Source organism: Arvicola amphibius, chromosome 2, assembly GCF_903992535.2.
Source record: "Arvicola amphibius chromosome 2, mArvAmp1.2, whole genome shotgun sequence".
Taxonomy (NCBI): domain Eukaryota; kingdom Metazoa; phylum Chordata; class Mammalia; order Rodentia; family Cricetidae; genus Arvicola; species Arvicola amphibius.
This window is the reverse complement of record NC_052048.2, coordinates 182,057,122-182,069,558: the sequence shown is the minus strand read 5'-3', so window position 1 is coordinate 182,069,558 and position 12,437 is coordinate 182,057,122. Positions and strand designations below refer to the sequence as shown.

At 51.3% G+C, this 12,437-nt stretch overlaps 1 protein-coding gene across 3 annotated transcripts in view; it reads left to right on the top strand.

The window, feature by feature from the left end:
• Positions 1–8,331, top strand: part of LOC119808169 (solute carrier family 23 member 1-like) — a 42,811-nt gene extending 34,480 nt beyond the window's left edge. For all 3 annotated transcript variants that reach the window (XM_038320552.1, XM_038320554.1, XM_038320555.2), the window contains 5 exons: positions 405–658; positions 5,506–5,670; positions 5,939–6,047; positions 6,143–6,238; positions 7,585–8,331. In XM_038320552.1, the coding sequence (XP_038176480.1) occupies positions 405–658; positions 5,506–5,670; positions 5,939–6,047; positions 6,143–6,238; positions 7,585–7,841 (881 nt within the window). In that variant the 3' untranslated portion in view covers positions 7,842–8,331. The remainder of the gene's footprint in view (positions 1–404; positions 659–5,505; positions 5,671–5,938; positions 6,048–6,142; positions 6,239–7,584) is intronic.
• The last annotated feature ends 4,106 nt before the right edge of the window (positions 8,332–12,437 follow it).

The window sequence follows — 12,437 nt, the reverse complement described above, 5'->3', positions numbered from 1 at the left end:
GCCTAGGACTGAGTTAGAATATTTTGGGTGAGATCAGAGCTTCATTTAGACCACTCAGGTCTCATCTTGGAGTGTGCAAAGGTAGCCAGGGCTGAAGGCTGGCCTGTCTGGTTCATGGGTTGTGGATATAGCAATGTCCCTCTAACAGAGACTTAGCTTCCAACAGCTCCAACGCTGTCTTTGAAGGAGGCACCATTTCTGCCTCTCTGTGCGTGGCGACCTCCGAGTCTGGACATCTGCTTCACCCTCCGGGTGGAAGGGCGGGCAGGAGCTGCTGAAGCCTCTGGCAGCTGAGAGCTTTCCAGGTCTGAAAGCCTTCCAGAGACCCTTCTGGCAAAGAAATGACTTGGGGTCGGTCTAGCGGCTTCCTCTGGCCGGACAGCCCCCTTGGGTTACCTCTGCAGGACAGTGGGGCCTCCCCACCATCAGCCTGGCTGGAGTCTTTGGAATCATTGCTGGAGTCATCTCCTCCATGGTGGAATCGGTGGGGGATTATCATGCCTGTGCTCGGCTGGTTGGGGCCCCACCCCCTCCGAAGCATGCCATCAACCGGGGCATCGGCATCGAAGGCCTTGGCTGCCTGCTGGCAGGGGCCTGGGGCACCGGGAATGGTACCACCTCCTACAGCGAGAACGTCGGGGCACTGGGCATCACCAGGGTAAGGCTGCAGATGGAGGCTCCTGGGGTGGCCCCGGGTCCCTGCAAATTAACTTCCTGTTGTGGTTGTGAGAACTCACAAAGACTGGTTTTAGACAAATACCACCTTGCTCACCCGGCAGTCAGAAACGAGATGCGGACTGTATGCGCCTAAAGTGTGGACAGGGAACTACGCCTCTCAGGAGGCCCTTTTACATGCTGCCCTGCCTGGAGGGTGTGGCCCCTTCTCCCATCTTCCCATCACAGATATGAAAGGTTGTCTGCTTACGAAGACTCACAAAGTTAGACTCGCCCCTCAGTGTGATCCAGGAGACCCTCCATAGTTCACCTCCCCCAACTCAGGCTCCTCTGCAAAGCACATTCGCCCAGCTCGGCAAAGCTACACACTCATGGCGTAGGCGCCAGAATGTGGCCATCTCTGCAGGAGGCATGATCTCAGTGTTAACACTTGGTTTTCTTTGGTTGTGCTGGACATTCATTGCCTTTAGCCCAGTCCTGAATATCCAACTGCCCCTAGCCAGACCTGACTCAGGGTCCCAGGGCCCCCACACCCAGAGACCTCTGAAGCACACACACGCTCCGCTTTTCTGCGCTCCCTGACTTAGCGAACCCATTTGCCGCTCAAGTCGTCTTTAACTTCTCGCTGTCCTTGAACTTCCTGCTGGGTTCTCGACCGGGTTCCGCGCATGTCCCCTTTGCTCCCTTCCTGGTGCCACAGACTGTCCCCTGCTTGATAGGATCTCATGTTCTCCCTTCCTAGGATCTTGCTCATCTCTACTCCATCCATGACTTGGCTGCCTTGTTTCTAGAATCCACTTTTGACTAGTCTCTGCCTGATGTGTCTTCAGCCCCCCCCCTCCACTTCCTACTAGGGAGCCCAGTAAGGAATCCCCAGGATGGTCTTTCTAAATGGTGTAGAAACAACAGCATCATGCTGCCCCCGTAGTTCAGTGTGTCTTTGCAGGAGTTTGCAGAGCGATTTTTGTGAGCTCGGGGAAGCTATACGGTCCTCTCCCCCACAGCGTCCCAACTTGCATTGACCATGGCTCCTACAGTGGCTCCAGTGTGCAGCCTGGAGGCACTGTACTGTCTGAATCCTCAACCAAATCCCAGCCAGAGTCACCTCCATAGCAGCTCCTGGCTCTCTGGACACTCTGGAGTCTTTGATGCTCTCCCAAGGCTTCCAAGGCCTTCGGTCAAGGCTTGTGTGTGCTCTGGAAATGTAGCGGCGGACTTTGTAAGTCCAGCAACAATGTCCTTCCCATTAAAGGAAACAAGTCCCATGGAGAACAGAAAATGACATTACATAAACAAAGCGAATTGCTGTGGACATAGTGTCTAAACCAAGGTCTTTTAGAGGAGATGAAAAAAGCAGGGAGTAGAGACCCGCGGGCCCAGGGCAAGCCAGGACTCAAGCAGGTTAGATTAGCCCTGAGAAATTGGTGCAAAGACCACTTGGTTTTTATGGGCTCATACTCCACCCTGTGGCCTTTTCAGGCATTGCAACAATGGGTCTCCCGTGTGTGTGTGTGTGTGTGTGTGTGTGTGTGTGTGTGTGTGTGTGTGTGTGTGATGGGAGGGCAGGCTGAAGGCCACAGAACTCCTGTCACTTCTCTTGGATGTCACAGCTACCTGCCTACCTGTCAGGTCTCAGGCCAAAAGGGGAGACCCAGGTCTCATGAGGAGCTCCCATGGTGGTGTGCTTGGGGATGACCGCCCCCGCCCAATGAGACCTTTAGCACCACAGGCTGGACCTGAAGACCCACCTGCGGTACCTGCAGTCACGCACGGTCAACCACTAAGGTGTTAAACAGAGCAGAGCATCTCTAGAGAGCGAAGAAGGAAGAATAAGCAAGCTCGCAATCTGTTCATTGGTTGCTGTATTAGTGGACTTCAGTTGGCGCTAAAATATCTTTTAAAATTACTTTCTGGCTGTGGGAAAAGCACAAAACAGAAGCTCACCGTCCTAACTGTTTGGAAGCTTGGTTTAGTAGATTCACATGATTACACACCAGAAGTTCGGCCTCATCCGTCTCACACAAATGGGGCTGCAATGGTGGTACCCTTTAAAAAAATCAGAGAGAGAGAGAGGGAAAGGGAGACGGGGGGGGGGGGCGCTTTGTGTGTGCCTCTGTGCCTGTGTGTGTATCCAAAGCAGGTTCCATGGCACTAACCAGCCCTCTCTAGAAATGAACTATTGGCAGTGGTTCCCAACCCCTCTAGGAGGTCGAATGATCTTTTAACAGGAGTTACTAAAAGCATCAAAAAAATACAGATTTCTATGCTATGATTCATAGCAGTAGCAAAATTACAGTTATGGAGTAGCGACAAAAATAATTTTATGGTTGAGGGTCACCACAGCCTGGAGAACTGTCTTAAAGAGTCGCGGCATTAGGAAGGTTGAGGACCACTGCACTCGGCGGCGGCGGCGGGGGTGGGGGGTGTCTCCTTTAAGATTCTGGGTGGAAACAGCAGGTGCTGTGTGAGATAAGGCCTGGATGGTAAGCGAACCTCCATGCAGGCAAAGGGGAAATCCGAGTGCATCATATTAACGCTTGCTTGGTGAGGAAATCGGCTGAGTAATTGCAGTGGCTTGCCTCTCCCGGAGGGAGCCGTTAGATCACATCATATCCCCAGGGAAGGGAGTGAAGCTTCATCCGTCTTTATTTTTACTGTGATGAAAGATGCACAACACAAAACTTACCATTGTAAGTTACAATGGTAGATTTTTAAATTTGTATTTTAATTAGTTTATTATACACAATTTCATGCATATAGAGTATGCTTTGACATAATTCCCCTCCAATGTTTTGACAGTGGGTTTCACTATAAAGCCCAGGCTCACCTCCAATGTCTACACCTCCCACCTCAGCCTCCTGAATGCTGGGATCAGTGTGACCCCACTGCCACGGCATTAGGCGCACTGTTGCTATGCAACCCTTGGCCCTGTGCATCCTCCTCCCATCCTGAAGGACCCCCAACTCCTCATCCAGCCCGTTTCTCATCTTCACCTCCTTGTTTCTCTTCTCTTTTCCCCTTTCCTGCTCTTCCTTCTCCCCGATTGCCCTCCCCCCAGCTCCTCCTTTCCCCAGCCCCTGCAACCTTTTCTGCTTCCTGTCTCCGTGGATTTGCCGACCCTGGAGACCTTGTGCGAATGAAGACATAGTATCTGACTTTTCGTGACTGGCCTGAGTCTCCCGGCACAGTGTCCTCGAGGCTTATATCAGCTACTTCCCCACTGCTGTGATAAGATGCTATGACCAAAAGCAACTTAAGAAAAGTTTATTTTAACCTCTGGTTCCAGAGGGATAGAGCCCTCATGACCAGAGAGGTATCACATGGAGGAAGGAGCAAGGAACTGGCTAATCAACCACTCACAGGGGTGGCGCCGGGAGGGGAAGGGAGGGAGGAAAAGACAGAGAGCAGACAGGCTTAGGAAGGACAGCAAGGCTGTAAACCCTCAAAGCACACCCTGTACCCCACAATACTCCAGCTCCTAAATGTTCCCTAACCTCTGCCGACAGCACCACCAATAAGGAACCAAGTGTTTAACTGTGTGAGCCTATGGGGACATTTTCATTTACATCACAAGGCTCACCCCACACATGGCAGCAGGTGTCAGAGTGCTTCCTTAGGGGACCAAATCAAACGGCATTATATGGCTTTGTTTCTGCCCCTCCCCTGCCCCCAGGGCCCTGTTGGATAGAACCCATCCCTTGCTCTGGTTCCCCAACTCCCCTGGGCACAGCAGCCCCAGCACACTGATTTCCCTTGTGCTTTCCAGCGATCCAGGCTTTTCCTAGAGAGTTCACTGATGCCGCTTTCCCTCTAGAATATTCTCCCACCGAATCTTTGGGTTCATGGCGCTCTCTCTTCCCTTTTTTTTCTTGTAAATTTGTTAAACTATCCCCACTGGGCAGACTAGCCAGCCACCACAGAGTCGCCCTCAGTGCCCACTGCCCTGTACCTCTTCCGGACACACCTGGGCTGCTGCGGGATGTTCCCAGTTCCCTTCGTGAGATTCCCTGTTTGTCGCTTGTCCCTCCTGCTGAGAGACAGATGCTCCCTTTACAGAGCCCCAGATGATGTGGGGCTGGAGATGGACATGCCCTAAATCAGACGCGCACACAGCTGTGATATGCAGTGCTGTGGCTAAAACCCTGGCGTTGCACAGGGCTCCCATGGGGCCTTGGGCTCCTCTCTTTAGTTTTCCCTTCCACAGAATGAGAGGTGTGTACAAGCACCCTGTCTTTCCTTCCTGCCCCAGCCTTTTGTGACCTGTGTCTCTGGCACCGGGTATCTTTACAGTGCTGTGGGCAAGGAGGTGTGAAAGTTTTAATGAGGTTCACGTCTTTGGAGGAGCATGGGATGTGGCGGGGAGACAGAGACATTCCTTCCTCATAAAAGCATAAGCAACACGGAGCGGTGCACCACGCTGCGGGGGGCGGGGGGAACCTTACGCCTCTGTCTCCTGCAGTTTCCCCTTACTGAGCATTCCGTGTGCGCAACGCGTACCATTCCAAATATCCACAGGCCTTGTCATATTGAATTGTGTGATACCCTAGTCTCATGTGGTAGATGTGGAGGCTGACCTTCAGAAAGGTCAGTGATGTGCCCAGCAGGTGTGAGAGAGTCCGGCAGGGCGGGGAGATGAGGGCTGAAGCCAGGACCCAAGTTCCTCCTTCACTTGTCCTCAGCTCAGTGTGCGAGCACGGGGGTCGGGCAGTTTTGGCATACGCGGTGCCCCTGCTGCAGGCTCACTACAGCAGTGTGAAGGACGAGGGCGGAACAGGTTTCCATGGCGTCTGCCTGGCCTGGTGCTCCTGTCCCTTCTCTCTGGACGCGCAGGTCGGGAGCAGGATAGTGATTGTCACCGCTGGCTGCGTGCTGCTCCTGATGGGCATGTTTGGGAAGATTGGGGCGGCATTTGCTACCATCCCTACCCCAGTGATCGGAGGCATGTTCATCGTCATGTTCGGGGTCATCAGCGCTGTGGGGATCTCCAACCTACAGGTGAGGGACCTCACTGAGCAACAGTTCCACACCTCCTGAGAGGAGCCCCGGGGCTGGAGCTGTGTGGAAGAGGGGGAGGGGAGAGGGAGGAGGAAGGGCAAAGGGAGAGGGGGAAGAGGAGGAAGGTGGTGCCTGTGGTCCTAGGAGACATAGGGAACCCCAAAGACAAGAAAGAAGCAGCCAGCTGTATCCAACATCTCAACCAGCCAGCATGCGCATGTGTAAGGCTTCTGTGGCCCTGCTGACTTGAGAACCCCTTTTCTCATAGTATGTGGACATGAATTCATCCAGGAACCTCTTCGTGTTTGGCTTCTCCATCTACTGTGGGCTTGCCATCCCCAACTGGGTGAGCGAGAACTCTGAGAAGCTGCAGACTGGTGAGTCCTGCACCCCTCCCCTGGACTGTCACTGCTGTGGGAGCGAAGCAGGGTGACCCTTGCTCCCACAAACAATCACTTTTGTCTCATTCCAGGGATTCTCCAGCTGGACCAGGTCATCCAGGTGCTCCTGACCACAGGCATGTTTGTTGGCGGATTCCTGGGCTTTGTGTTGGACAACACCATCCCTGGTAAGGCCGCAGCCACCTGAAGCTGGGCTTGTGGGCGTCTGGGCAGCGATGGGGCCATTGGAGAGCCCCTGTCAGTCAGAATAAGGCTTGGCTTACATGAGTCAGCTTGGGCTGCTGCCAAAACACATCACAGAATATGATGAGCAAAGCAGCAATTCTCCCTCCAGTCCCCCAGACGGGGACTCCGAGGCAGGCTGGTTCCTCACAGGACCTTTCTTCTTGGCTTAAAGAGGGTGTCCTCACGTTGCCTTTGCTCTGGACTGGCATATTTCTGCAATCTCCCTGTGTGTCACGATCTCCTTTTGTGTAAAGAAGACAGGACTGTGTGGGTGGAGCTTAGTTGGTAGAGCTTTGTCTAGACGCACAGCCCCAGCTTCTGTTTACACCAGTCTGTAAACTGAGATGCACACCTGTAATCCCCATGCAGGGTGGGGGGCGCTGGGTGGAGGCCGGAGAATCGGGAGTTCCGGGCATCCTCGGCAATACAGTGAGCTCCATGGAAGCTCGGGCACACTGGAGCCTCTAACAACAGACTCCTTGCAACTTTTCTCCTCTTTAAACATCACTGAAGAGTACGGACAGCCCCAGGATTACGTTACCCATTTATGACTTGCCAAGGGATACAGATCAGCCATAGCAGGGCCCTAAAATGGATGACGCACCAGACACGAAAGGAAAAAAGAGATGGCCGTGGCTCTCTTAAACCTATAATTATTGCTGGGGGGAACCACACATATATTATTCCTTCATTCATTCCTATTTCTAACTATATATAATATATATAGATATATATAATATATCTAACTAATTATACATGTAGCAGGTGCCACTCACTGAGAATACAAAGAGAAATGAGCTATGCCTCTGGCCTCCACAAAAACACAGGCTAACAAGAGGATATGGGAAGGGAAACAGACAAGACTATAGTGGGGTGAGGCCTGAGCTGAGCTAACCTTGGGGGTGCAGGCAGGGGGGGGAGACTGACAGTGAGGAGCATAAAGATCTTATCACTGTGGCTTCTGGGGAGACAGCCACACCCACCCTTCTCTTCTGTAACCTCCCAAAGTCTCTCCTACAAACTTCTGTGATGGCACCTGCTTCATGCATTCTGTTTCTCAAATTACACTCCCTACCAAACGTAAGTGTGCCTGCGGGCCACAAACACACACGGACAGGCCTGCTTCTGTGCGCCACGGGGAGCCCTGAGGTTCCGTGGTTGAGGCTGAGGCTGGGCACCACATGAGTAGCGGCTCTGAGATTGTCTAATGAGAAGACGGGATCTGTGGTTCTGGCCAAGGCTTGGACGGGGAGTGGAAGGAAACTCAGGGGCTTCCTTGACTTTTCAGGCACCCTGGAGGAGAGAGGACTCTTGGCATGGAGTCAAATCCAGGAGGATTCTGAGGAGACCCTGAAGGCCGCCAAGGTCTATGGCTTTCCCTGGGGGATTGGCACCAAGTTCTGCACGTCTTCATGGACTCGGGCCCTTCCATTCTGGCCCAAGCTAGACCAGCATGGGGATGAGGCGGGAGTGAGCCAGCTCACTCTGTGTCCCCAAACTTCCTCTGGAAAGCACCTGTGGAGTGTTACAGAGACCAAGATGTGAAGAGAACGGCCTGACCCTCATCTCCTCATAGCCAGACTCTGACCACCCATCTGCCTGCAGAATGCATGGACCACTGTCCACAAATGGGTGCCCAAGGGCCCTTCTCAGGACCTCCCACACCGCACACTGTGGGGGCCAAGCAGCGCTGATGAAGAGCACGACCATGTGAGGCTGGCCTCAGGGCGTCCTTCTGCTGTGTTTGAGCTCTGGTGTGGACGATGAGTCTGGGATCTGCACAGTGCTAGTCCGCTTGGCTCTGCAGTATTTTGGCGGATCGGCGGCAAGAGCATGGGGTTGAACAGGGGCAGGCTGTTTGCTGAAAGGCAAGGGGGCCAGGCGCCCTGGAATCTGGCCACTCAGGAGGCTGCCCAGGAAGGACACAAACTCAAAGCTTGTCTGGGCTGGAGTGACTTTAAGGCTTAGCTGGACCAACTTAGCATTAGCACGATCCTGTCTCAAAATAAAAAGTAAAAAGCATGCTGGGGATGTAGCACCGTGATTGAGTACTTGTGTAGTGTGTGCACAGACCCAGGTTCAAACCTTAACATGGGGGGAGGGAGCTGATATGATGGTTTCGTCCCCCTCTCCCCGGAGCCAAGGACCTCGTGGCTTTCCAGTTCTCACTGAGCGGAAAAGCAGTAAGGAACATCTCCTTGCCCCTAGATCTGTCCAGCTTCAGGACACAGGGCCTGGCCTCAGACATCTGGCTAGAGTTAAGGCTAGACCCATGGCTGCCTCACGCTGCTTCACCCCAGTTCCCGCTCTCTGCTCCTCAGTCTCCTCTCCAGAAGGGAATGGGGTCCACCATTTATGGCCATCGAGTAGTGAACCCTACAACCCTTTCAAGGCAACAAAGCCCTAGCGTGGAGGAATCAAGCTCCACTGAGCCCATAGACTGTGTCTGCCAGAGCAGGACTTCAGGCTTTGGGGCAGCTGCATTTAATCGTGGATGCCTTCAGAACCTTCCACTGTTTCCCAGGGGGCTCAGGTTCAGGGTTTCACATTTTGATAGGGAGAGAAAGGATCCATCGGATCTCCCAACCCCACCTGCCCCACCAGAAACTGTCTGACCAAACCTGCTTTCAAGAGGAAGAAGGGCAGAAGTCCGCTGTGGGGGTGGGGAACATCTGGATCCAGAAGTCTGCTGCGGGGGGTGGGGAACATCTGGATCCACAAGTCTACTGTGGGGGTGGGGAACATCTGGATCCAGAAGTCTGCTGTGGGGCTGGGGAGCATCAGGGTCCAAAAGTCTGCTGTGGGGCTGGGGAGCATCAGGGTCCTGAAGTCTGCTGTGGGCGTGGGGAACATCTGGATCCCGTCTGTTGTGGGGGTGGGGAGCATCTGGGTGGGGTGGAGGGGGAGGAGATTACCACTAAAAATGGAAATTTCCAGACTGGGTTTAGTGGTGCACACCTTTAATCTCAGCTCTCAGGAGGTAGAGGCAGAAGGATCTCAGTGAGTTCGAGGCCAGCCTAGTCTACATGGCAAGTTCCAAGCCAGCCAGGGCTACATAGTGAGACCCTGTTTCAACAACAAAAACAAGACAATGAATTTCCAGCTTCAAAGTGATTGACATGAGGGATGGTGTGTGATACATCCAAAGCCAAGGTCAGTGTCGAAGTCTGCAGACCACCTTCATGTCCAGTGGTACTAACAGCCTGGCAGCCTCCCTGGTCCACCGTAGCCTCTCTTGTGCCTCCATCATTGCCGGTTATCCAGGGCAAGGCTTCTTGAACGTTTCTTTTCTTTTTTTCTTTTTCTTTTGCCTATGATGTTTTCACTGATAATGCTAAAAAGTAAATCAAACATTTACTTTCTGTAAACCATTGAAAACTTTATTTTGAAACAGTTTTTTGTTATACATATAATGTTACCATTATTAAAGATAAAGGGATAATTTGAGTATTCATGAGATGGTTGTGCTTATTTTACATAAAGAATTGAGTCTTTCATGAATAGTCAAAACTGTAGAATGCAGTGTCTTTGGTATTTTTCAGAGTTGAATGCTATTCTGATTTTGTAATCACCAGTGTTGAGAATGTCACTCTGTATAAATACAGTAAGAATGGCAGAAGTATATTTAAGGCCATTTCTGAAATTGTTGGAAACTCTGTTCTAGTCCTAAGCCAAAATATCTTTATATATATATATATATATATATATATATATATATATATAATTTATATTTATATATATATCCCAAAATCGTGTAGCATTTCTTATTTTTATTTATTTCAGACAGGGTCTCAGTTATGTAGCTCTGGCTGTCCTGGAACTCTCTATGTAGATCAGGTTGGCCTGGAATTCAAAGAGGTCCGCCTGCCTCCCAGGTGCTGGGACTAAAGGCATGCATCACCACACCTGGCAAGTACAATTTTTAAATTCAAATATTCTAAAGCAACACAATCCAAAGACATACTATTTATAGGTGATGAATTGATGAACGACAACATAAAATATTAAAAGTACTTGTTTTCTATAATTAAACAATTATATTTCTACAAGAGCAGAAACTGTATGCACAGGGTAAACAGTGAAATTCATAATTGTCTCCAATCGGAACGGAAGTGTTTTTGGCAGAGTTTGCTGGCGTTGCCTGGCCTGGTGGCATATCCTGCAGGATAAAGCGTGCAGAAGTAAAAACCACGGTGACGTCACATGATGCAACACAGTCGGACGCTACCAGAAGCACCTCAGCCCCTTTAGGAAATGACTTCAGATTAATTTTTGATCATTGCTTTTTCAGGGACATTTTACTGTTTCTGAATTTTGTATAGATTTATTTACTCTATATGTGTAGGAGTGTTCTGCCAGCATGTCTGTACAGGTACCACATGTGTACCTGATGGCCTTGGAGCTCAGACGAGGGCATTGGACCCGCTGGAACTGGAGTTAGGATGGTTGTGATCCACCATGTGGGTGCTGAGAACCAAACCTGGGTTCTCTGCAAGAGCAACAAATGCTCTCAACTGCTGAGCCATGTCCCTGTTGCTTGTGTGTGTGTGTGTGTGCGCGCGCACGCGCGCATGAGAGACCTCTCTCACATTCAAGTAATGTGATTCCCGCCATTGGTTACATGGTTATGTGAAAGTTGCAACCTATAGCCTAAGAATCTTGGACCCAGCATAGCACATGTGGCCTGTGTTGTGGGCTTTAAGGTATACTTTCATACTCCTACAGCATCCAAATTCTTTAGTAGAAGACTTAAGACTTCTTACATTTTTCCTTCAATCAAAGCCATACTTGGTGCAAGGCAATATGATATTCTATTCTTATTAGTCTTGTAGATTCAGCCAAATCCATTGCTGCTGCTCCACGCAACAGAGGTAGGAACAGATGTCCAAACTCCTGCAAGAGCCATCATAATGAAAACAACATAAAGCCCTCCTGGATGCCCCTGACTGCTGGCTTTAGCCATCAGCTTGGCCTGCCTACAGTACACAGCCATCCAACCAAACACGTAGAGGAATCCCGTGAAGGTCCGTAATACATGCGGTTGACACCCTACAATCAGTCAGCCGCAGGAGACTTCCCTTGAGAATATGGGTAGGGGTGCATCTGCTTAATTGAAAGCCATAGAGTAGAATGGAGTCTGGAGAATCAGAAATTTTGCCTGGAGAGCTCAGCATGAACTGATGGGGGCTAATGCGTTTGGACCAGCTGGTTCCATAGCCCACAGCCATGTGACTGATCTTAGCTTAATCTCGCTCCCCTCATGCCAGGCCTCTCCACCCCACAGTGACCCTACTAAGAGGTTGCCATCAGAAGATCCCTGTCTGGTGTGAGAAGGGTCCTTGCCAGGGAGGAAGCAACATGAGACACAGTCAATAAGTCCTAGTTATGTAACATCTGGCAGGGTCCATGAGAGAGGGCAGGGGTACAGAGAGATGCTGGAGTTGGTGACAGTGGGGGACATCGTTCCAGCCCATGGCTCTGAAGACAAGGTATAACCCACCATCCCTGTTTACTGTGCTTCTGGCACGTTCTGCTCCAGGAAGTCACAGTTTTGACTACAGAGGATGAAGGCAGGGCCTGGTACAGTGAGAGAGGGGCCGGCCAGAGAGGTGCATGTTGCTTAGGGCTGTGGGAGCAGGCTCCTCTGGTTTCTTTTCTGCATGCTAGCCTACTCTGGGCTTGCTGAGTGACTGGGGTAGTAGCTAAGTGCCTCCTCTTTTATTTCTAACATGAACCAGGCCACCAATGAGCACAAAGCCCCTGGCTGCCTAGCTCTGGAAAGCTGCCTCACTCCCATCTGCCCCTTTAGTTCATTTATAAGCTGTGAAGTGTCCGGCAAAGCTCTAATCCTTGTAAAGCCCAGCAGGGTTCTTCAAAGGCTCTATGGAATTCCAGGAACTTGGAGGCATCCTAGGAGGGCGCCTCTTGGGATCGTGGGAGACTGAGGAGATGAACCACAAAGTGCTTGGGAGGCCCAGCGGGAGAGCTATGGTCACTGGAACTTACAAACTGTAAAGGGCCAGGCAAGCCTTTCCCCTCTGCATACCCAGTTAGTCAAGTACGCCAGAGAGATAGAACCAACTGGGCATGCACAGCTGTGCAGAAAGGGAGAGAAATTCACCAGTGGGTTCATGCGATCAC